General features: G+C 34.4%; 1 protein-coding gene across 1 annotated transcript in view; it reads right to left on the reverse strand.

The window, feature by feature from the left end:
- LOC145673136 (pikachurin-like) overlaps positions 1 to 27,359 on the reverse strand; it is a 322,467-nt gene that overhangs the window by 242,400 nt on the left and 52,708 nt on the right. The window contains exon 2 of the mRNA XM_081742544.1: positions 7,446 to 7,647. Coding sequence (XP_081598670.1) covers positions 7,446 to 7,647 — 202 coding nt within the window. The remainder of the gene's footprint in view (positions 1 to 7,445; positions 7,648 to 27,359) is intronic.

Raw genomic sequence — 27,359 nt, forward strand, 5'->3', positions numbered from 1 at the left:
CTAGAATTTCTAACTGAGGTCCGATTTTCATGCGGTTTGTGGCAAATGATCAGGTAAGGATGGGAGATCTATGGGACTGTTTACTGGTTTAAATTCATCCTGGGTAATAACAGCCACGCCTCAAGAAAAAACAGCAAATATTCGCCAGTGTACCTTGCAATTGGGATGAGGTTTTGAATTTCTGAAGCGAAATTGCAGAATACAAATTAAGTGTTAGCGGTAACACCCAAAAATCCCATGTTGAATAGCTACAGCCAATATCTTGCGACGAACAACTGAGAGATATTTTGGGCGACCTAAGGAGTAGATAAATGACATTTTCCACAAGAGCTGTCTACAGGGTCCGATGCTTCCCTGTCTCACTCAGAAGCGAACCTGTTTCTTCCAATTTATTCACTATCGACCATAGGTATATTACGTTACTATCTGGGGCAGAATGTGAGGCAAATTTGTTTCTAAATGACTTTCGCGAAACAACAACAGATTCCGTTTACCAAACTTTTAACGATAAACTCATGTTGCTCCAAAGAGTACACTATCCTCACTGTGTCCTGATTATACGCACACAATAGCACAGAACTGTACAATTGTACAATTCTTATTGACATTGCCGAGGTTTCTATGTACGAAGAAAACACAAATCTTCACACCGCACCGCACTTGATTTCAATTGTAAGGTACACTGACGAATATTTGCGGTTTTTCTTGAGGCGTGTCCGATATTACCCCGGATGAATTTAAACCAGCAAACATGATCCCATAAATCTCCCATCCTTCTTTGACCATTTGTCACAAACCACATGAAAATCGGACTTCTGTTAGAAACTCTAGACCCAAATGAAATCCGTGAGTTTTTAAAAAATCACCCTGTATCAGTGGCGGATCTAGGCCGGGGCCGGGGGCCTAGGTCCCCAGTTTTTTCAGTGACAAAAATAATTTAAGTTATTATTTATATCTTTTGAGAGTTTATATGTAGTAAACTCATTATATACCTATCTGGCGGAACCCTCCAATTTTTCCCTTCTAGATTCGCCTCTGGTTCAGACATGGAACAGTTTTATGCTATTTCAAATTGTTAAATTAAAACAATACAGTTTTTAAGTTGAAATTAAGTCGTCATAATAATTTTAAAGTGGTAAATTGTCTATACACTAGCGACATCTATTAGCACATTTCTTTTTTTTTAAAACAGCTACTTCGTTTACTATTTAAATCAACGTTATACGAAATTATAAATGGATACACACAGGAGATAGTGATGGGAGCTTTCAGACAGGAAAAAAAAATGAGAACTCAATTAAAATTTTATGTTGTTGACATTAATACTAGATTGCATTCCGCCAACGCCTACGTTCACTGTCTTTTTTGAAAACAAAATTAGTTAGCTTTTTTATAAATTCTATTTTTATATTAAATCCCACATAAACTTAAAATTACTTAACGTCTATATTTGAATGGGTTTCCTTCCTGTTAACAGAAAAACATATTTATGGAAATTGGAGCTGTAGACGGGAAAGAAAAAAGAAAATTAGAAACAAAATTTCTCTGTATATTTTAAACAAATCTTTTTATTAGTTTCCGTTTCCATTACTTTAATGCATAAATTTTAAGAGTTTCATTTTAACATAGATAGAGACGTAGAAATAATATTAGTTTCGTAAATGCAGTCTAGCCATAAAATAACAATTCTAATTTAGTTCTCGTACTTAGTAATTTTATTTATAATTAATTGTAATATTTATTTTGTTAACTTACTTTTTTTTTTTTTTTTTTAAATTTGAACGAAAATGTGTTAACCCACTTACAAGTTTTCTAGTTGTGATTGATATTTCAGATACCTTCATCATATTTACGAGGGTAACTCAAAGATGATGGCCGCTCCATTAGAAGTTTGCACCAAAGAGAAACGAACGAGCAGTGATTCGCTTTTAGTGGTCGGAAGGTGTATATCAGGGGCCGCATTCCATCAAAGATTTTTTGGCACAATACGGGAACAGTGTCTTGCGCGCAACGGAGTATCTACAGATGGATTGAATTTTTTTTTTTAAAAATGTCGCACAAGTGTTACGCACGAGGAAGGAGCCGTAGATGGTCGTTCGACTCCTTCCTTGTGTGTAACACTTGTGCGACCATTTTTGAATTTTTCATGGATTTCATGAATGAACTGCGGCCTCTGATACGAGTATAACTTTCGACCACAAAAATCGGATCACTATTCGTTGTTCCTATTTCGTGTAAACTTCTCATGGAGCGGCCATGATCTATCTGCAACAAAAGAAACACAAATGGAGGCATTAGGATCAAACTTTCACAGCATGACCACAATAACATAACAATAAAATAAACGAGGATAGAGATGAGTATCAAGGGTGCTCATGTTGTGGTTTCCAAGGGGGGGGGCAAGGAAAAGCGACATTTCAAATATAGTTTCAAATTTTGCTGTAACTATTCTAAAAATTCTATTGGGTTTTCGATAATCTCAAGTACAATTTCCTCTAGGGGCGAGCGCCCCACCTTGCCCCTCCTCATGGATGCCCTTGGTCAGTATGAACAATGTAAGAAAAGTTATAGCTATTGCGGACAATGTTTTTCTTACCCTCGTACATACTAGCTGAAATGCCCGTTTTTCGCACGGGGAGAACAGGTTTGTGCAAAGTATTTTAATCCTCTTTTCACCTTTCGGAGAGAGCTTTCAATGAAAGTATAGTGGCAAAACTCATAAAATATTCTATTTTTGACATAAATGATGAACTGCCTACTCTCGTTAGGACACGTCTTTAATTAAAATGATATGATAAAAGAAGCTTACTCGAGGTAGGTACAAAAAGAATGTTCCAAAATTCACTTCACATGGGTCAGTCTTTTACCTGTGATGCTCAATTTCAATATAGCGAAAACAATTATTAATTGCCCCATTATCCCTCTTAAAGCCAGAATTTTGAAAACGCTGGGGGACACCTGTCCCCTTATTTTTAAATGAAGACTTTATTTACTGAATATCATCATCCAAACATAAGGGGCTTGTGAGCTACTTTATTTTGTGTCTGAAATTTTAATCCCGCACCCCGCTTGGAATACACTCCTGGATCAAAGTGATATGATTAAAATCTAGCTTGAGATAGTTGATAACTATAGCCATGAATTCGTTTCAATCGGTTCAGCTACGTTTGTGATTCGATCATCCCACAAGACCAGTTTCATTTTTTAATATATTAGATTTCACGCTCTAAGAGTCTTAACGATAATTGAAGCCAATGTAAGCGAGTTTCTACCACTTGTGACTATTTCACGATAACTGCTGTAAAACTTTACCTGATTTTACTGATGTTTGCGTGTGCTGGCCACTGTTCGCCTCAATTACTGCCTGAAGATCTTATTTTTTTTTTTTTTTTTTTTTTTACATGTTTTGGTCTTCCGGCACGTAGTGCGTCTTCGAGCGTTTCGTCACCGTCCTTAAACTTGTTAAACCACCACTGCACTGTCTGCGTAGTCACGACACGCTCACCAAAGATCTGGCATATCTTCCGTCCCGCTGCAGCGGCGTTTGATCCCAGTTTGAACTCGTACAGCATATACACCCTTATGACGCTCTGTGGAAGTCCCATGTTCACTCTGTTCTTATGTAAGTTCACGGTGTAGCTGAACTGCCACAACCAAATAGTATGTTGGAAATACCCACACCAACAACTGACCTTCGCCTTATCTCCATTCGCATTCAACTCACAGTGTGAGGGCCAATGGAACAACGACCTTCACAAAAAAGGACAGGACTTTCCCGGTTACCTTTGTACTTAATCACATACGAACACTTTTCTTTATAAAAATCTTACTAAAGGTAATTAATAATAAAACTAATACCGTTTTAAAATGCAATAAAGTGATTATTAAGTGTAGACGTGATATATCCTGGATATGTAAAAATATAAAGAGTACATAAAATAAAAGTACTCCATTTAACCCAGAGAAATGTCAGAAGGATCAATTATAGAACTTGGTTGATAAACGTATCACCAATGGGCGCCCGAAAGTGGGGACGGTGGGCTCGGCCGCTCCCGGCTCAGGAAAATGTATACATAATATAGCAATACACGTCTCTATTAAATATCAAACGTAATATACACGTGTAGCAACCATGGCATCTTCTTTTGAAAAGTATTTAAATATATACAAAAAGCCTCAAGTTTAAGGTAATTGTGAATTTTAAGGCTGACTGTTAAAAGTGCATACTTATATGTGTACAAAAGCAGCTTTAAACTTTGAAAGGCATAGCATGAAGGAATCCCACGGGGACCTACGTGGGTTGCATGACACAATATCAAATGTAAGTGTCGAGCACAGAAAATCGTCCGTCAAAATGTCGACAAGCAAACATAAGAGTTATTCTCAATTTCAACAGTATATTTGTTTACAAGTCGCAATATTAGAGACATCTGCTCAACATAAGATAAACTTTATTTCCAGAATAACTCGAACTAGTATTGAAAATATAGTAAATTTATTGTTTTAGCTTCACGTTGCTATGCCTATGTATATAGATATGTATTGTTTGCTCATGCCTAAAGACACTATTTGATTTTTCCCCCGGCGGGAGCTCATGTGGTTCGGATTCCACGTTAATCAGTAGGTTCACGTCTCATATAGCCTAATTGCTGAAAGGACGCTAAACTAAAAATCAAATCAATATTTTCAGTCATGGTAAATGTATTGACGTCCTGCAGATGGGCTATTTGCTAAGACCAAATCAGCTTGATCATTCTGAGACTTTGTAAACTTTAGAGTTTAATTGAATGATACATAATACGATGTCCGTAAATAATTGAAAAAATCCAGAGTAGTACTGTGGAATGCGGGGCTCTTGCATGTGGGGCCTCGGGTGGTTGTCCGTTCCCGTATGTAAAGGTCGCCACTGTATTGTATAAATAAATATGTATAATAACGTGTGTATATTAAAATTACACTCATTCATCAAGTTACTTAACTCATTGATTTTTAAGTAACTTTGCTAATTATTTCTTAATTACCCGGATAATGTATTTAGTTATTACACAATAATAATAATAATAATAAAAAGCTGTTGTCAATAACATCTGAGCTATAAACAAATTTATACTCTCATACTCTCTCCTTGGGGAAAATTTTCTAGTGACCCCAGGTACAGATATATTTAACAATAGTTCCATTGGTTTCCGCATGCTTAAATTTGTATAAAAAGCACAACTGAAGGTGTCATTTCAAGAAAGGAAACATCTCAATTTTTGCAAAAAAAAAAAAAAAAAAGTTTGATAGCCATTATCCATACATTCGAAAAGATACACCTATTGGAAAATAAACTTTACAATCAGATGGTTTTCACAAGTATTCAATGGCATAATAACATAAAGAAGCAAAATAGTTTGGTAAGTAGGAAATTTTATTTTCTCAAAATCAGTAAAAATGTTTTCCTTCTTCAAATTACACGTCAATTAGAAATTTATGCAAACTTGGGCACTTTTTATCATGGACATGAACTGTAACTTATTTTTCCCAATTTTCATGAAATATGGTGTATCATTCCATTACGGCTTAACAATTATCCCTATTGGTTAGACTCAAGTGGTCAAAGTTCCTGACTTAACCCTTCAGGAATGGATTTAGGGACACGTTAGGGGTTTATGTGTTCATATGGCACGCCCGTTTCGGAAAGGTTAAAAGGAAAAATACTACCTTTTCTGTTTCCAATATGTATAGTATCGCTAGTCATTAGTAAAATCAACATGATTTGATTGCATATACGATTTGTATTTAGTATGAAAGACAGAAATTGTAGAAACCTAGAATAAACGAAACTTTATGGAAATTGAAAAAAGACATATGATAATTGGGCAGATGGTTTTCCTGCACCCCAGTAGCAGGCATATCTACCTTTGGCGAATGAAGTTTCAGCAAAGAATTTTTGAAATTAACCGAAGACCGAAGTAATGTTAATTCAGGAGAAGCAAACTTTAGTAATAATAATAATGGTGGAATCTAATTCAATTACCACGTGCCAGCCAGTCAAATGGGTCATATGTTGTTCACGGCACCCGCACTGAAGCTAATAATTTACTTTAACCCAGTGTAGCAGGCTCGTCTATAAATATGGTACCGACTCAATTCCCAATCTGAGCCACTTCTTTTTAAGCTTTCAAGTAATGACTAAAGAAAGGAAAACACTAAATACGCTTTAGTCAATCACAACATAACTTTATGTGTTAATATTATATTGTGCTGAATTTGATACTGTTCTCGAATGTTATTATAACCATGTGCTCAAATTTCAGCACCCTGTGCTCAATTCCACATGCAAGGTCAACTTATACCCTCAAATTCATATTCAAGACCTGAAACTCAAATTCCTACTCTGTTGAACATCATATCGATAGAATTTATACTCACAATTTTGTCTAACCGATCGATGATGCGAAATAGCTACAGGATGTTTAAAACAACATCGACAACGTTTGGGAGATGGCAAAAAGTATAGACAAACCTGGATGCACAAATGCTTCCTTTCTGAGTTATAGGCTGCTGAAAACATGAAAAAATAAAATTTAAAAGCCCATAGCTCCAAAACTATGGGACCAACCGTAGTCGGGCCAAGACTTCACTTAGTAACTAATATGTGCCGTATCCAAATATCCAAGTTTCAGAGTCCTGCGGTACTTCCACAACAATTTTTATAGAGGTAGTTGGTGAGTACTTCAAATTATAGTCCCGTAGCCAAACTCCCTCTTTAAAAATTGTTGCATGAGTATCTTAGAATTCTGAAATATATAATTTTGGATAGGGCACATATTAGTTCCTAAGTGAAGTCTTGACCCTAATACGGTTCGTTCCATAGTTATGGAGCTATGAACCTTTGAAGTTCATTTCTTTCGCATTTTCGGCATCTTATAATTCCGAAAGGAAGCATTTTTGCACACAGGTCAGTCTATATTTTTTGTCTTATCTTGGTGTCACGAATCATCTCCCAAATGTTGTCGGTGTTGTTTTGAAACACCCTGCATATATCACTTTGATTCTAGGTAAACACCATTAATATTCCTACGTTCAAAAAGGAATCTAAGCTGTAAAAGGATTGATGTTCATGAAATGTTGCAACAATGATTATTCTTTGCTTTTGTTTCTCCAAAAATCGGTCTAATTAAAGTAGTTTCTATTGAAATGTTGAGGATTGCCTCTGTGAAATGGAGACTTTTACTTAAAGAACAAAACATTAACACATTCATGACAATGCAGCATTGTAATGGGTATACAAGATGCTGGAGCGTTACAATTTTGCCCACCGTTTCTGTTTCACTCTAAAATTCTTTTACGTCTTGATAACTTCTCGTATTTATTTTAACTTTATTTCAAATAGATACAATTGCAAGGAGAGAGAGAGAGAGAGAGGAAAAAAAGCGAACCGAATTGAAAGAAAAACTTACCTAAATTCTACGAATCCTTCGTGTAACAGGACAGCCATAAAATCGCCAGCCATGTCATCTCTCTCGCCAGTAAGCATGAGAATTCCATCCCACGTCTCCGGTCGGAACTCAATCTCCAGTTGAACATCTTTGTACGCGTCCTTTAGCGCTGGAAACGCTAAGTAACTCTGACCGGCGAAACGAGGAAATCGCAACTCCATCTCTGTAAATAAACAACAGAATAAAGAAGAATTGTACAAAATCTTGTTATTAAATATTCATTTAATTACGTAACATATGTTATAATTAGTATGAGCATCACTGTTAAGAATATATATGCCACTGTTAGAAATATGTGTCACTGTTAGGAGTGTGTGTCACTGTTAGAAGTATATGTGTCACTGTTAGAAATATATGTGCTACTTTTAGGAGTGTGTGTCACGTTTAGGAGTATATGTCACTGTTAGAAGTGTGTGTGTCACTGTTAGGAGTGTGTGTGTCACTTTTTAGGACTGTGTGTGTCACTGTTGGGTGTGTATGTGTCACTGTTAGGAGTAAGGTACTTGCAGCAAATAAGGCTCGGAGGAATATAAAACTGAAAAAGGGCCGTTGGTTTAGTATACTTTGAGTTAGACAAATGGTATTAAATTACTGCATATTTATACACTGTTTATACGGTAAAATCACGCATTTATACAGAACTACGAACTATACCACTATAAATACTACACATAAATACTATTAACTAAACAAACACCATTTAATTACATTTATATTGAGAAAAAGTACTTTTTTGTTGGTATATATAGTTGGTTTTATTTAATTTAGGGGGCAAAATGAGAAAGGTAATCCTAGGTTTAATTGACTTGACCTATCACAATCGCCACTCTAAAACTGCAAAAGGGGCCGTTGCCATAGAAACCACTGTTTTTATAATAATGAATTTTGTTATGGTTTGTTAATTTAAAATTGATTGAGGGAAAGAAAAAAAAAGTTTGCAATAAATGTGATGTATGGAATAAGTCGTGAGTGGGAACCCTTTACCCCTGGTGGGGATATTTATGAAGCTATTAGCTTATGTTTAATTATATTGGAATATATTATTTATTTTTTAATTTTGAATATATTAGGTTTGATTGAAACGAGAAAATTTTTTATTGGACTTTTAAAGAAAATAAAAATTAAATAAATACATGATTGTGTTTATTATATATAGAATTCCCAGTCACGACCCCCTTTTTAGTTTTATTAAAAATAGAAGAAGAAGAAGATGAAGAAAGGAAAAGGAAGATAGAAGAGGAAAGAGGTAAAGTAAGAAGGTGATAAAGAGGAAATTGTTATTGGATATTTTGAGAGATATGGTAAAGAAAAAGTGAATAATTATTGAATTGGGATTTTTTTTAATAGTTATTGGGTGAATGTTTGGTATTAAGGTGATTAAAGGTAGACATATGTTAATTTATATATTTTAGACTTAGATTTATTTAACTTTAATTATTGAATTATTTTAATTTAGCTTTGAGATAGATGAGAAAGTTTAATTTAATTGTTTATTTAATATTTTTAGGAGTTTTAGATTAATATTTAATATTTGAAAAATAAACGACGAAGTTGATAGCATGTTAGAATTGACTATAGAAGAAAAAAAATAACACATTTATTTATTGAAACTTTTGACTTTAGAAGTTTTTTTATGATGATTGTTTGTTAGGCTATTTTTGTTTTTTTTTTGCTTACTTTATAGAGCCAATTTAAGTTAGTATTGATATTTAATGATTTTAATTGTTAATTATTATTAATTATAATAAGTTACATATATATGTTAAAATAATTGGTGTATTTAATATTAAACTTATATTTTATTTACATATATATTTATATAGGACAATGTATATTTTAGGTTGTATTTAGTTGAATTAAACTAACCTAACTATATTTTTATAGACATTTATTACATTTTAATAAAAGAAAATTTAGTTTGACATAACAGGAAAAAATTTAATATATGAAAAGAATGTTTTATAAGCATGCACAGAAATTTGCTACTTTTAGCAATATTAAATAACACATTTTTTTTTAGAGATATTAAAAGTTGGATTACATGAAAAAAAAATTGACAAAAGACGAAAGATAAAAATAAAGGAAAAAAATTTAAAGGTTAATATATTTAAGATTTAGTGCAATGAATACATATCATTGCGGGAAAAAGAAAGAAAAAAAATATAATTGGTTAATTATTTAAAAAAAACACTTTAGTAGCATTTTATTGAGTTTTTGTTTTAAGAGGAGATATTTTGACAATTTTATGAGTTTTTGTTTTTACGTTGATAATAATTTTTTTAACTTTTTTTTTACTATGATTGGTGTTTATGAGAGTATTTAATTGTTTTTGTTTTAATTATAGACAAATAGTTGCTTTATATTATATATATATAAATTTTTTATTTTGTTATTTGATGCATTTGATATAAAATTTTAAAGTTTATTGAGATTTAAAATATTGAGTTTAGTTTTAAACATTGGGAATATATTTTTATATTTTTGTATTTATATTAAATTATTAATTAAATTTTAGTTTATTAAATTTAAGATTATTAATTTTTTTTAAATATAGATTGTGTAGTTAAAGATTTTAGTTATTGAATAGTTAGGTTTTTGATTGTAGGGGAAGGATTTGTTTTATAGTTTTGTGATAGAAGATTTGTTGATGGGGTGCACTGTTTTGTAGTTTATTAATTTTATTATGATTTTGTAAAATAAATTTGGATAGGGATTAGGGTTATTTTTATTTTTTTTATGACTTACTATTTGTTTTACTTATATGTAGTATTTAACATGATATTTAATTTTAATAGTTACAAACATTAATAATAACTTAACAAAATGTTATTTATTACAATTTACGTGGTAATATTGTATATTACAAATAGTTGGTTAATATTGGGTGTTAAAAATTTATGGCAACCTAAAACAACCAGGGTAAATACTGAGCTTTTTATATACATATTTGTATATATATATATATTTATATTATTTAATATAATAAATTTTATTTTAATATTTATTTTAATATTTTGTTGGCATTTAAATTTTACATAACCTATTTATATTTGATAAGTATTTATATTTTATTGGCTTAATGACAAAACAAAAACCCTGATTATTAAAATTTATTTTTTTTTATAAGGTTGTAACATTGTATTTTATATGTAAACCCGATAATTAATAATGATTTTTAATTTATTAAAGATTTGCGTATAAAGAAATAATTGGTGTTATTTAATAAGTTGATATAAGAGGTGGGCCCTTACCAGACACTGTGCAAAAAAAAAAAAAAAAAAAGGCATTAAAATAGGTAGATCGAGCGTGGGCATGAACCCGGCTCTGGCCGGTATTCCTTATTAAGGTTTTCCTCAGTCCCACGAGGTGAATGACTAGATGGTAGCTTCTGTAAGGCAGGGGCGGATCCAGGACGGACTTCTTGGGGGCGGTGGGTTTTAATACTGCCACTTAGAGCTATTTTTAAGAGCTCCAAACTCTGGAATTGGGTTTTATTTAAATATATAAAATGAGAAAGTTTCCTTTCCTGGGGGGCAATCGCCACGATCGCCCCCCTGGATCCGCCACTGCTGCAAGGCCAGAATTGGACCACACATCGAGGCCCCAGAATTGGCGGGAAATATATCCCTTCAGAATATTATGTTGCCAACACTTCCACAAATAATATGGTGGTGGGTTCCGACATCCCTTTTTCGTTTATATGTGTTTAAATGCATTATGAAGTAAATGTAGAAGTATTTCTTTCATTCTCTTTCTTTCTTTCTTCTCATCTTTCTCATCCTTGATCTCCTTTCCCCACCTTCTTAAAATATGAATACTATCCTCCTGTAAGATTGTTTCTCTCCACGGCCCAAGGATTAAAAGACCAATCTGATATAGTTAACTATTAGAAGTGTACCAATAAATTCACATTAGAGACAGCGCTGTAACTTAGATGTTTTCTGGGGGGCAAGCATTAATATGTGTATTTGGACCTCCTAGAAAAAGTTGTTTTTCTCATTCTTGCCCCTCCCCTCCTGCTACCTCTTTCTTACTATTTATGCCCCCCCGGAGCCTGTGGGCCCTCCCTCACGGCAAGGTCTGCGGGGCCGTTACTTACGCCCTTGGGCCCCTTCCATACATGACAAATTAATTAAGGGACAACATTGACAAATCTCAAAGCCATACGAATAAATGTTATTTCTAGGGCCCCTAATAATAGACGTTTCTTACTGAAGTGGGCACACGGCTCACTTTTGTTTTATTTACTTTTGTGCGCTGCTTTATGTAATGTAGTGAAACTGTTTCATGCTTCATTTATAATTTCATGTTCGTATTGTATATGGTTTAAGAAAATTTTGTCTCAAAATGGGCTCCTTCGAACGGCGGGGAACCTCCCTGGGAGAAATTGCCCCTCCCCTGTCCCACACAAGTTACGGTCCTGATTAGAGAAGAAGTAAACTCTTTCGAAATTTACGCAACTTGCAAATACCAAACCCTACTAGTGCTAAAATTGATGAGTTAGTTCTACTGTTACAACTGCTATAAGGGGAAAGTAGAGGAAGTATTACTAAGATTCGCTGGCCAGGTTTTGTGTCAAAACATAGCGCCAAGCTACAGTAAACGGACAATAAGATTACTTATATCCTCATTATTTCATATCCATATTATAACTCAAAGTCCTTTTATTATTAGGATTTAAAGTGCTGTAGAAATATTAGATGTTAATTGAGATCCAGTGGTCTCTCAGGTCGTAAAATTTTACTCTTCAAATAGTGGGCCTTATTTACCTACCGTGCGGGTAATAAGGCCATTTTGCATGTTTCTCTTTCAATACGGTTTTTCATACAGTTAGCTCAATGTTTAAGTTAAAGTAAATATACCATAGCATAGATAAAACATTGACAGATAAAATGCATATCAATTTATGTCTATTATGTTATAAGTATTTACGTAACTTATTATACGTGCGTGTGTGTGTCACTGTTAGGAGTATGTGTGTATGTCGCTGTTAGGAGTGTCTATGTCACTCTTAGGAGTATATGAGTCACTCTTAACGATATGCATCACTGTAAGAAGTATATCTGTCACTGTTAAAGTATGTATGTCACTGTTAAGAGTATATGTGTGACTGTTAGGAGTTATATGTCGCTTAAGAAGTACGTATGTCACTATTATATGAATCACTATTAGGGATATGTGTGTCACTGTAAGAATTATGTATGTCACTGTTAAGAGTATATGTGTTAATGTTATGAACATATGTGTCACTGTAAGATGTATGTATGTCACTTTTAGGAGTAATGAGTCACTGTTAGGAGCATATTTGTCACTGTTAGGATTTTGTGTGTCAACGTTAGAAGAATACAAACAATAGATACAATCTGGTAGTTAGTAGTATTGCGAGGTAACCTTGAAATGAAAAATGAAATCTTTAAGTTTTACGTCCCACGCTATGCCGGCTAGGCTAAAGGAGACGATGATGATAAGAAATGAATGAAATGGTGGAATGAAGAAAGTGAAAGGAAACGGGAAAACCCCGAGAAAAACACAAACACAATGACTTACACCATAAAGCTCACTTGGCGCGAGTTGGGATGGAACCAAGGATCCTATGCACCAGAAGTGAACGCTCTACCACTGAGCCACCGCGGCCTCAGCAATCTGACTTTGCGTAGCTCAGAAATTCGATATGTAATTCCTCATTATATTGAAGCTGTAGGTCACGCACACTTATATCTAAAAGAATTACTAAAATCAATGACATAGATACTTATGTTGAACTGTAAGTATAAGAAAATAATAATAATAAAAATAATATTAAATTTAGCTAATTTTACAAGTAATGCTGAGGTCTTGTAGTATTACGTATAAATGACTACAAAATCAAAATACGCGTCTTTCTCAGATTCTCTCACTGTTTCACGAATTCAAATTTCAGGAAAATAAGTGACAATAATTTCTTGCCTCTCTGGGGTTGGATTGTGCCTCTACAATTATTCCATTATTTCAAGCCGATAATAAGCAATAAATTTAATGTAAAATCTAATATAATGCATTAAATATCGTATATATATATATATATATATATATATATATATATATATATATATATATATATATATATATATATATATATCGTTTTCCTCTTGTTTTACTGCAGGTATTATGGATCTTTTGGTAGAAAATCATTCTACAAAGCAGTGATGCAATGGATTAAGAATTTGATGACCTGTGATAGGAAGACCCAGAGGCAGTTTGTACCATAACTCACTAGATCTGGTGACCCAGACAAATCCATGATCTGGAGTGACCCATTATCCGAACTGACGCGGACACATCCATGACCCAAAGTGACTTGGTGTCCGGGTAGAACCTAGAGACGAAACGTCGTCACACACGTGAGGCGTATGTTTGAGGCTACTAATACAGTTCTAACAAACTAACTGATTCTCTCCTCTCTCATAGCCTCTCATAGTCTTTTCAATAAATATAATTTTCTTTTTCGCTTGTTGTTTACGTCTTTGTGTGTCAAACATTGCACAGGAAGAAAACTACAAAATTTATCAGAGTGCATACGTGTCAGAAAGATAGAAAAGATCAGGTACATGTTCTTTCGTGAGGGATCGTTAAACTTTAATCGATCTGAAGAAAATTGTTGTTTAGAATTTAAAACATGAAGCTGAGCCCAAACAGCGTTTTGTTAATTCTTCTTGTATAGACTATGTTCAGAAACCACGTATGGGAAAACTACTAAATATGAAATATTTGTGAAAACCGGAAATATTCGAAACATAGTACTGTATCTTGATTAAGAAATGTCACACCGAGAATCAAATGAATGACTGTTCAAGCTGGAGCAGTGAACGTCATTAATTACTTTTTAAAATTCTGAAGCAATGCTGCAGATTTGACACTTCGCTTGCTTCTGGGTTGCCAGATTTGTCTGGGTCACGAAGTCAGACCAGGGCCGAGAAGCGATTCCTATGATCCGGACAAAGTTGTGATCCAAGTGACCGCTGACCCATTCCAACACTGTTACAAAGACATCTTCGCAGGCACCTGGCCCCTTCCCTGTCACAGCCTTGTTCCGTAGAGCACCCGACCAGCCTCAGCATTTTACCAAACGCCCTTAAAGAGCTGCGAAGTAGACTAGAGCTAAGCAGGTGTCTGTGTGTAAATATTATTCTGTTGAAAACATAAGCACGTATTTTGTCAAACCTCTGTTGGGGGAAGGGGGTTAAGCACTGAATTTTGTGTTTGCTCCAAGTGACACAAACACCCTAATTGCGGCCCTGCTATTGCTCAAAGTGTTCTAACTACTTATTCTTCATCCAAAATTTAGTTTAGATTAGATTAGTTTTTCTTACTAAAAATATGTACTAATGAGGCTAATCTTTGAGCTTTAGTAAATGTGATTTTAAAAAAAGAGGTGATTAAATTCATTATGTAAATAACTAAATGTACCAATTCTGGTGTTTACAAATGATCTTGTTAATTTATACACTGTTTGCGTTAGTATGAAAATGTTTCTCTTTGAACTTTTTAAACTTTTTTTGAAAACTTTTATAATTAATATTTCGCTTTTGTATTAACGAGCTGAAATGCCCGTTCTTCGCACGGAGATAATAGATTTATGGAAAATATTTGAGGTCCTTTTCTTTTTAGAATGGCATTTCAATGAAAACGTAATGATAGAAATCTATCTGTAAGATAGTCAACTTTTGACATAAATTTTTAAACACATTAATGAAAATGGCATGATAAACACCTAGCTTACAAGTGAGCAGTAACTATGTTCTAAAAGTCATTTCAAACACATCAGTCGATTTTCCGACTTCAAAACTATGGATTCGGCACTCACCATGATTATTTTGGACCACATCTTCTCAATATAGTTAAGAAATTAATGCGTATGTTGGGGCTTCTTTACCGATTCACTGAACTATGCACTGTAGCATCATGAATAATATCTTGAAATATACTAATAGCGCTCAATATCGACTAGTACTCTCCCATATGGGCCATGACCGCACCTACACATCTCTTTAGACTTGATTCTATTTTCAATTTCTTTACTGCTACAGTACGCTTTCGTGTTCCTGCACTTCGAATACTAACTAAGGAGGAACTCTTGCAGTATCTTAATATCCAGACTCCGGAAGTGTGCTGAAATAACTCTGACCTGAAATTTCTTTATGATAGTTAATTGGAACTTAAGACCGGAAACCCTATTTCAAGAAAAATCCTTACGTGTCCCTTCCCGCAAAACCCGGAATACCCACCTATTCCATCTTGTCTCCCTAGCTTGGCAATTATCCAGATGTCTCTTCTTCACAGAATACGTAACTATTATAATCATTTAGCAAACTGATGTAGCCATTTTTTTCGAGTTACTCGGTGTTTGACAGATCAATTAAACGCATGCTGGCCAAATAATATTACCTTTGCACTCTTTGTTGACACTGTTGGTGTTATTATTTTTGATATTTTTTAATTATTTTTTCCTTTTTTCTGCTTGTCAACAATACCATGTGTATAATAAAATGGCAAAATTATGCTGTATCTGGGAATTTGTTCAATAAATAAATAAATGATAAATTTTACTTTCATCCCTTCTGAGCCCTCATGCCAATAGACGCTGAAGTTGGACTCAAACAGCAGTAGAAGTGTCACCATTCATATCCCGAAAACAAGAGTTTTCTTTCCTTAATGAGTGTGTATACATGTTTTTGACGGAATATGTGTATATAAATGTTAGAAATAATTAACCAATTCCTTCGCTATGGGATAAAATATCTGAAGAAATTTCCTTCGTATTGGGTTCCACAAGATTTTAATAACCAATTTGTTCACGAAGAGATGAAGAGAAAGACTAAGATAAAGATAAATAAAGAAGAAGAGAAATTTATTCCAGTACCGAATATAATAGAAAACCTTTTTTTTCCTTTCCTTTCTTTCTGTCTCCTTTTTGTTTGTCATTTCATCCTGAAACACAAAATATCTATTAAAAAAAATAGGAAAAAGAGTAGAAGTTTGTTGTTTAGTTAGAAGTTTAGTAGAGACAGAGAAAAAGAGAATTTTTATTCTAATGCTTCACAGTCTTGTTAAGAGAGGATTTAAAAAGAAGAAGAGGAGGAAAAAGAAGGAAGAGGATAAAATAATAACAAAAAATTACCACAAAGTAAGAGAAACTTCATGAACAAAAATCAATTTAAAGCAGTATATATATATATATATATATATATATATATATATATGTGTGTGTGTGTGTGTGTGTGTATGTGTATGTGTGAATGTCTCTCCCTGCATCAGTTAGTTCTCTCAGAAATGTATCGCATTATTCTTCGGTTAAGCATACAGACAGACGAAAGAAAAGAAAAAACACGACTTAAAACAAATCCATCTTTTTGTCTTGAAAATTCACAGTAACAATTGTGCTTCCTGTTTGATAAAATACAATGCACATTTTCATACAACAACAAACTAGAAAATTCAATTGAAAAGAGAAAGAGAGAGAGAGAGAGAGAGAGAAAGAAGAAGAACATGCACGGATGGATATATTTTTTTTTAAAAAAAAGAAAAAGAACATAATAATAATTCAAGCATGAATAACGTATATAAAACCACCAAGAACAGAAAACTATCTTCTACACACTTAATACAAAGTAATGAATCTGTTTCGAACGGAAATACGTCTTCCCTTCCTCCCTATTCAGAAAGGTATATCATCAGTTTCATCAAGCGAATGTTACGTTCTTACTTAGGCTTTCGTACTACATTAATGACGCCTACTTGAGTACTTTCATTATAGTTATACCGTATATAAAAAGATAAGGGACGAGTGAGAGAGTTGAGCTTGTTGCAGCCCACTACGAACAACAGAATTTTTAGCTATGTAATAGTAAGAAAATCCTCTTACAAATCCTCACATATACGAGTAAACGTGAATCTTTGGAAAAAAGGATACTAGTGAAATCTTTATGGTTTGAAATTAACTTCATATAGGTACTGTGAAAGCACTTCTCTTTTTTTTTTTTTTCAATTTTTAAGAGAAAAAAGATAATGCTAGCAGAGAATGAATAAAAACGGGCCATTTTTTAAAAAAATGACACGAATCTTCGTATTATCTTCCTCGCTTTACCGTGATTGGTTGTGAGAGTATGCAGTAGTACATCCAGAATACAAATTTGTCTCTATAATAATACGTAAGTATATGTGAATTCAAAAGCAAATCCGTTTTTACTTGAAAACACAATAAAATTAATCATGGATCAAACCGTACTTTTAAAAAAATCAAATATTTACTTAATAAATAAAAAAAAAACATAAGGTTCCTATAGCCGTTACGCAATAATCGTCGAAACGAAACTCGCTGTACCAAACGAACTACCATTTTTTTCGATACAAATGTTGGTTTCAAGAAAATCTCCCGCAAATAAAAGCCAGGAAAGCTACTCTTTGATTTTTCTCTCTCACAGAAATGAATTATGCAATTTGTAGGATTGTTAATGAAACTTTAGTAACATAAATATTAGTAACAGAAATATTCTTCACTATTAGTTTGAATTTAATAGCTGGCAAAGCTATCACACAACGTCAATATTTCGGTTTACAAAAAAAAAAAAAAAAAAAAAAAAAAAAAAAAAAAAAAAAGTTATCTCGACTTGTTCGAGAGGGTACGGTGGCCTCAGTGAGTAGAGCGCTTACCTCTGGTGTGTGTGTGGGGTCCCTGGTTCGATCTCCACCCAATAAGTTAGTGGTGGGCTACATCGTGTTCATTGGCTTTCTCGGAGTACCCTCGTTTCCTCCCACATTATCTCTCCACCAATTGTTTCACCATGATTCATTTGCAATAATCATTCGTCTCCATTAGCCTCAAAGGCATAATCGTGGAATATTAAACCGAAAGATTTTCCATTTGTTCGAAAATTACGCATGTGGATTGAAAGTCATGCTTATTATTTTGCCCAGGTCAGTAAGATGTTTCGATTGGTATAGCCAGGGACATACGCAGGAGGTGGTTCTTGGGAGTCCGAACCACTGCCCCCCCCATCCGAAATTCCAACTTTTCTGTAAATTTAGTGGAATTTTTATGGGTGATTTTTACAAATTTTAATACCGGTATAATTTATCCTCGTGTTGAATTTGGATCCCCCCCCTCAAAAAAACAAATTTGGACCTCCCGAAATAAATTTTTGCGTACGTGTCTAGGTATATGTCTCATCTTTCCCCATTAAATGCTTATAACAATATTGTGAAATTTAAACACGAAGAACAAATGTTAGACCCTTTTCAAGTAAATCACCATCTTCGACTTCATCAATAAACTATTCTTAATCCTGGCATATAGGACTTCCAAATTTCAGATTAAAAAAAACGGATATTGTATGAAAATTTACATTATAGTTATGCACTTGCCTTTGGCTGAAATATAAGAACCATTTAAATAATACATCAATACTCAGCAAAAGTGAATGTCGGAGAGTCGTTTATTTCTATCAGTTGAGTATCGACGACTAATAAAATCGATATGTTCCCTACGATTTATATTGCTAAGTTCTGGTTAATAGAGTAATAATATATACGGAGTTTCAACTCTTCATCTTTAATTATAAAAAGAATGTTTTATAAAAATTTTTAAAAAGGTTTGTAAGTCTTTTCTCTAAAATGTTTTCGGTGTGCAATAAGTTTAATGTTCCTCGGCACACAACATGGCCTCGGAATAGCATAATTGTCCTACCACACAGCGACCTCAAACGGGGATCAGTAGTACTCCGTAGCTCATAGCAGCTTCGAGAGTAGGAATTAGAGGAAGTATCTGTAGCCCATGGCGGCCTCGGGATAAAGTTTTGGTAGGTGAGCGGTCAGCTTTGAAATGATAATTTCCTGGTCTCGTCGTCTTCTTTTGTAGCCATCTTCTTGGATGGAGGATCCATGAAGGAGCAGTCGGTTTTTTTCGTAGTGTTCCGAATCCACTTCGTTTCTTTCAGGAGGGTAGTCTCCTTCCATCGTCTGATTGTTTGTTTATGACTGTCAAAACAAGTGTTTGTAATGAGAATATGTGGCTTGCCGTGCATGTGGGTATATAGATCCTTACAATATTAACTTATGTTTTGGAGGAAAAACAGGGCATTTGGAGTTTTGAACAATTTTTGGGCAAGAGGAGCAGATAGTGTAAAACCAAACCTGTCCTGGCTAAACCGGAACGTTTGTAAGCCAGGACAGAGTAGTACAGTAGAAAGAGTACAACAACACCTCTAGAGAAATTCAACTTGAAAAATCTTAAATTTGGTTTCCATGTGGTGAGCAGCATCGTTTCCCTAATTCTGCAAATATTGACGAACACACACACACACACACACACACACACAAAAAAAAAAAATCATATTTCAATATATGTATAGGGACTTACAGAACTTGTTAATTCATTGAAATTTTGAAATGACATCAATTTAATTTACAAAACCTTCTTCATTCCTATTGTATATTTTTTCAAACCATCATGTACTTTACAATCGGATGCGTTAGTTGTGTTGGATTTTAAAGTCTGTTTAGCACCGTTGTATTGGAGTTTAAATGAAACGGACTTACAGCTTAAGGAAAATCCTTTAAATGAAACGTGAACTTACAGCCTAACGAAAATTCTTGAAATGTACCTTGAACTTACAGCTTAAGGAAAGTTCTTTATGACACGTGAACTTACAGCTTAATGAAAATTCTTGAAATGAAACGTGAAGTTACAGCTTAACGAAAATCTTTTAAATGAAACTTGAACTTACAGCTTAACTGACCTACAGTGTCCGTTCAAAGGAGAGTTTGAATCACATAAAGTCCACTGAGAATCGAACCCTATCTCCCATACCGGAGATCCGTGTGCTAACTACACAGTCACGAGAAAGACCTCAAACGTTCTATTTTATCAAACCTTAGTATAAAAAAACGCGTTGTGGGTAAATAGCTATGCATAAACTTATTTTCTTGTTTCTGAAAAATATATAAGTAAAATACATAAAAAAGTAAAACAATATTTCTCTTTTATTGTTTTTCTTTTCTTGCACATGCTTTATGAGAAGATTTTATTTCTCAAAAGAAAACTTTAAAGAAATAAAATCATCTCATATAACCAACCACGTGCAAGAAAAAAAGGAGCTTACTTTTTTTTATGTAACTTTATTCTTTGCAACAGAGCTATTCTATGACGTCAGCAGATTCTTCAAGAAAAGGAGAAAGAGAGAAAGAAAGGAAGAGAAGAAAAGTAATTTAGAAAGTAGTGCATAAAAAAGGAATGGAGAGCATATTTCAATAGTAATAAAACTCAGATGGCGTTAGTAATCATATACACATATTTCTTTTTTTTTCAGAGTTCATCCTTTATACAGAAAAGTAAAAAAAAAAAAAAAAAAAAAAAAAAAGATGACACATTAGTATGTTAAATTACATGAACATATATACACTTATTCACGTCAGAAAAAGATGCTACCAGTTGGTACTCTTTAAAAAAAGAAAGATAACAAAAAATATATAGCACCATAAAAAAAACTGTACCGGCAAATAAGAAAACTGAAAACTTTTCCTGTCTCATCCTACTGCGAAGAGAATTTTGTGGCATCTTTCATCGCTATAATCGAGAGGTGGATAGCGAGAATGGCAGATTGCCACATTTTGAAATGCTTCATAAAATCTCTTCTGCATAGTACGGCCCGCGAGGCAACACTGTCATGCCGTTGATAGGTACATTTTCCGCTAGACTGACTTGACTTACTGACACTGCTTTTCATTTCTGCTAGCGCACTCTCCTCCCGCACCTTCATCGTCACTCCACGAAACCAAGATCAGGAACCCAAAATATAATTTCTTAAGCATTAGAGCTTAAATCTCATAGAATATTATTCCTAATAATAATTCCTCTCATTGAAAAATATTAAGGAAAAGGATTTTAATATGTGAACCTTAACAAAGATGAAGCTTCATTTTTAAATAAACACTAATTTCTGAGTATGTACAAGGTGCATCTGAAAAGTTCGGTGAGTGGTTTCAAAAAACAAAGGAAACAAGAGTTAAAAACAAAATACATTTACTGGTCTTCAAAGTAATCACACCATTAGCTACAATAAACTTCTGAAATACATTGTAAAGCTGTTGGAAACTTCCAACAAACGGTTATCTTGGAATCGCTCGAAGCGCCGTAGTCACATGATGTCAGATATCCGCAACGTCTGCGAAGCGTAAGCCTTTCAGAGCTAAAGTAAGGTGGTGAAACAAAAAGAAGTTTGCCGCCGCCAAATCTGGAGAATAAAGGATGTGTTGAAGAATAGACACCTTACGTTGAGCAAAAAAATAGAGCACGCGGACCGCAGTGTGCGGACAGGCGTTGTCGTGGAGTAAATTCCGCTTCGTTACAACGGAACCTGCCGGCCGTTGCAACAGCTGTATCGAAACTTGCTTGTAAACTTCCGTGTTGACAGTTTGACCCTCGGGTAGAAATTCATGATGAATCAAGCAAAAAAGGCGATCAATATCGTCTTAATCTTGGAAGTTGTCAGCTGACTTTTTGTAGGGAGGCGGGGAAGACAATGAACACCATGCCTTGGCTGTCGCTTTGTCTTTGGATCGTATTCGTACCACCAGGTCTCATCGTCTGTAATGATAGTTTCCAAAAACTGTGGATTCCGGTCAGATATGTTGATGAAATGTCCAGACGTTTCCATATGAGTTTGCTTTTGCTCGTCTGTCAGCGTGTGCAGTACAAACAGGAAACAAATTTCCCACTTCTTTAAATGTTCGTGAAAAATAGTGTTTACACTGTCTTTGCTTATCTTCAACTCTTCTATCATTCTTAAAGACAGTCGCCGGTCAACCTCAAGCATTCATTGCACTCGTTCGATGTTGTCTCGGATTGTGCTTGTTGACAAATAGACCTAAACGCAGCTCATTCTCGACACTTTCCTTTCAATCTCTAAAGTGTTTAAACCACTCAAATATACACTTTTTACTCGCTGCTTTAACACCATAACATTCTATAAATTTTTGGTTATTTTAAGACACCTACCTCTACAAGTGTACCTAGGTATATATATTTTAAGTGGTATGACAAACATAATAGTAAGCACCACTTCGAGTGAAATTAAGTCATTACGTGGAATGGGTTGAGACTGAACCATAGAACAGTGTGTAGATCAGAGTTTCTCAACCTAGGGGTCGCAAGAGGTTTCATGGTGGTCGCGAAGATAAGCAGAAGAGATAAATATAATTAGAACCTAATTTCAGACAATATTTTAAAATATCATTTGAATTTTGTTCTGATAGGAATATTTTTATTTTTATACATACTGTTAAGAACAACAGAAAAATGCTACTAAACAATTTCAACAGGTGCAGAGTTGTTTAAAAATCAATGTAAAGGAAAGAGATACGACATGAAACTAATTAGAACTGCATATTGAAGTACCAGAAAAATACAAATGCAACAAAACCTGCAATGAGATACCTGAGCATGGTGTGATTTTACTAGTGCGTTAATGTTTGGTTCAATCTTCGTGACGCACATTACCAAGTCATTTGAAATATTCAATTATTTTTTTAACAACTGTCCAAGTTTTTAAAACCAAAATTAGAAATTACTTTATTTTTTTTTATCATATGATCCAAAATTAAGGGAATTATGAAGTTTTAAAATTTTCAAATGGTCTCTATTTTAAACCAGTATAACGGATCGGATTCAATATTTGTAAAATGAATGAACTGACCAAATTTGGTTTTAATCCATTCGTTTTTGGGGAAGTTATGTATCCACTATATACGAGAAATGGATTCTACTGTTATAGAAATAGATGGATATCGTGAGATCACGCAATAGGTATATATTAAAAATCCCACACAAGCCTATTACAAACCAGACATTATAAGGGAGTAGTTAGTAAAAGAATGTGATAGAATAGGGGTCGTGATAGGAATTAGGTTGGGAACCACTGGTGTAGATATTTTACGTAATTTCAGAAATGTACTTGCATACGACAGGGAAAATTTGTTTAGTATTCGCATTAAATTGCGTCGAAATCTTGAACTTTCTTGCCCAGTTTACTCGAAAATTAGAAAATGTGACATACCATTAAGTTTCACAGAGACGCTCATAGCTGATTACTACTCATCGTGGTTCTTGACTTTTGTTGGCTTCTAATCATTATGCCCTTGAAAAATGTCGGGTAATCGGCGCGTTCAAAAATATTTAAGCTACAAAAGCACTTACAAAAGAGTAAATTCGTGAACGCTGTAGTTTTAATTAGTTTATTGATAATAAATCATAGTTATATGAAAAAATGTTTCATAATGTTCTATAAGCTTACATCATCAGCCACTCATAACTAAGCGTGCAATTCTTCACTTACACTTTCGGCCCTGGCAAAAACATATGTGGCACATTATATTTCAAAGTTAACATAATTACTCTGGAGGATTCAAAATTTCTTACTCTTATATCTTTGCATTCTTTGAAATTATCTAAATTATTTACCGCTATTTCTCTATTCCGCTATTTCATCTATTGTTAGGGAGCTACGCACAATACTTGTGGGATACGGACAAAATCTCGCGGCCGAAACATCGCCGCCCAAAATCTCGCCTTCCAAAACCTCGCGGGACAAAATCTCGCCGGGCCAAAACCTCGCGTGGCCAAAACCTCGCCGCCCAAAACCTCGCGGGACAAAATCTCGCCGAGCCAAAACCTAGCGTGGCCAAAACCTCGCCGCCCAAAACCTCGCCGCCCAAAACCTCGCGGGACAAAATCTCGCCGGGCCAAAACCTCGCGTGGCCAAAACCTCGCCGCCCAAAACCTCGCGGGACAAAATCTCGCCGGGCCAAAACCTCGCGTTGCCAAAACCTCGCCGCCCAAAATCTCGCCGGGCCGAAACCTCGCCACCCAAAACATCGCCGCGAATGAAACTTTTCTTTAAAATTTACCCAATGAGTTTCTTAATATGCCATTTCACATTACAAATACTACTACTAATACTACTACTACTACTACTACTACTACTACTACTACTACTACTACTACTACTACTACTACTAATAATAATAATAATAATAATAATAATAATAATAATAATAATAATAATAATAATAATAGATACAAAACATCGTGTGCTTGGGCTTTCTCGGGTTATTCCCGTTTCCTCCAACTTTCTTTATTCGATCATTTCCATCATCCTGGTCATCTACGTCTCTTTTAACCTACAGGACATAATCAAGGGACGTCGTAAAAACTCATATATTATTTCATACTTTCATAAATATTAGATTTTTGTTAAAATTTTAAGTTTTTGGATGTTCCAAAGTTTACGGAACTAAACCCGGTAGTTGTCATTACTTTCCTTATGCAGACTTTCTTTCCCTATAACCAGTTTAAAAACATCCTGTCGCCCTACCTTCACATTGAAATCCTCTAATACAAAAATAAAATTTTCATATGGTGTCGCGGGACTTGGTCAAATATCCGTGATATTTCTTGTGAAACAGCGTCTTTTACACCGTCATCCTTATCATCTGTTGGAACATTTACATTTTGGTCAGGCGATATTTTGGGGCGCGAGGTTTTGTCCCGCGAGGTTTTGGGCGGCGAGGTTTTAGCTCGGCGAGATTTTGTCCCGCGAGGTTTTGGGCGGCGAGGTTTTGGCCAGGCGGGGTTTCGGCCCGGCGAGATTTTGGCCAGGCGAGGTTTTGGTCCGCGAGGTTGTCGCCGCGAGGTTCTGGCCGCGAGGTTTTGTACCCAAACCATACTTGTAGGCTCTACCACGATGGATAAAGTTTAGTCATGTAGGCTGTTTAATTTTTAGCGAAAAAAATGGTTAGTAAGTAACATTTTTGTTCTTAGCGATGCATTTAGAGTCTCTAAATTACGTGGAATACATACAATGATATTTTCGATAAATGTAATTTTGTATTTTCATACATGTTTTAACCCTAGTGTACACAAATGTTTACGTCTCATTGTAATGTAAATATGACAACCGCCATCAAAATGACGGTTGTATTTAATTTGTTAAGTCAAAAGCCATAATAGTGCAAAATAAAAATAAAAGTTGATGAGTAAACAAAAGAGCAAGGCTGATAGGATTAAAAGAAAAGAACTCATTGAGTTTTCTGAAAATGCGAAAATCACTTTGTTTAATTTTTATTATTACTTGTTAAATAAGTATTATTTAATAGAAATATAAGGACATTATATTCCATTAACACCTTTTCCTTATCCAGATTTGCATTTCCAATTTACAATAATAAATAAAGAAAAAAAGACTTCATTATAAATTGGTATACTGTTTAGCCTCATATCAACTTATGTCTATCATGATAATGTAGACTTGGGTGCCATTTAGAGGGAGTGTATGGAAATCATGGTATGTATGAACTTTTGATTTTGTGGTTGCCATTCAAACAATATGTTTAGAGGCATGTAAAGGGTGTCCCGTAAAGAATGCAACTTTTGAAATGCCCGCCATTTCGGTTCCAGTAAGTTGGCAACACTGAACTTTACACAATTTTCATCTGTTCTCTTTGTGGTTAGTAGTCACTGAGCTCGGAAGAGCTCATGATAGTCTTCTGTTTCCTATGTGGGTAGGACTGGAGCATAGCAATGCACAACTTTTTGCAAATGTGGTGAATGTTGTGCACAGACTGTTCGCAAACTCTGTGGAAAGTTTGGTCTACATAATGCACTGAATAAGTCGGCCGACCAAACATTCTACGGAGTTTGCGAACAGTCTCTACATTAGATTGATTGCTAATTCAGTGCGTTATGTTGACCAAACATTCCAAAGATTTACAAACAATCTTTTCACAATATTTCCATCGTAAAGCGAACCATTCTGACCTGTACAAAAAAAAAAAAAAAAAAAAAAACAGATGACGATCAGGTGTACTCGGCACTCCATGACTATTAACCACAAGGACAACAAATGAAAATCGTGTAACGTTCAGTGCTGCCAACTTACTACAAAAGAAATGGCGGACATTTCAAAAATTGCGTTCTTTATAGGACACCCTTTACAATGATTTCATTTCTTATAATTCTCAATAACACATTGATTAGCAGTATAGTGAAAGCAGTAATGATTTCAGAAGATGTCCCACAGGGAATTCCACGCCGGGTCTATTTATTCTATCGTGCTAAATGTGAATTTCAAGTATTTTCGTAATATTATGTTCATATCCCAGTGTATTGAAATTTACCCTACCCCCCGAGAAAATATTTTGAAATCATCACCGGTTGGAAGTCTGTAAGACTTTATAATTACATAAGTTTAACCAAAACGGTTGTTGTATTAAGTTTTGGGTGAAAAATATTCAAGTCATTCTTTTAACCAGACGACAAACATGATTTTCTTTGGAAAATGTTCTAGGAGGCGTCTGTAACTTGTCAGGATACTGACATATTTTGTATCCTGTTTCAGCATCTTGTCAATAGATAATTTATAGGCATATCACATTATTAACATCATACTAGTGTATGACAGATACCAGAAAATTCGATACAAGAGTATCTTTTTCTCAACAGGATAAAAGACCAATTCACAAGCACAATCGCGAATACAGATACATTTTGATGCATGTGTGCACATAATAATACACCATATAAAACAACAGCTATTGATGCAATATCTTTATTAATTACACTAAATAAATTACAGTGCCATAGTATTTAATATAAATACTGTATATTAAGTACTGTAATATGTGAAACCAAATTGGTATGTTTTGGCATGTATTTCCAAAAACTGAACACATCGTAAAATCAGGGAGAAGGCAACTTCCCCTTGCCCGCTACCCACTGCAGGCGGCCTTCTGGCTATCACTCTAAACATACTCGAACAAATGTAAAATGAATTACATCTTTTATTT

Source organism: Thermobia domestica, chromosome 16, assembly GCF_964235325.1.
Source record: "Thermobia domestica chromosome 16, izTheDome1.hap1.1, whole genome shotgun sequence".
In the NCBI taxonomy this organism is placed as follows: Eukaryota; Metazoa; Arthropoda; class Insecta; order Zygentoma; family Lepismatidae; genus Thermobia; species Thermobia domestica.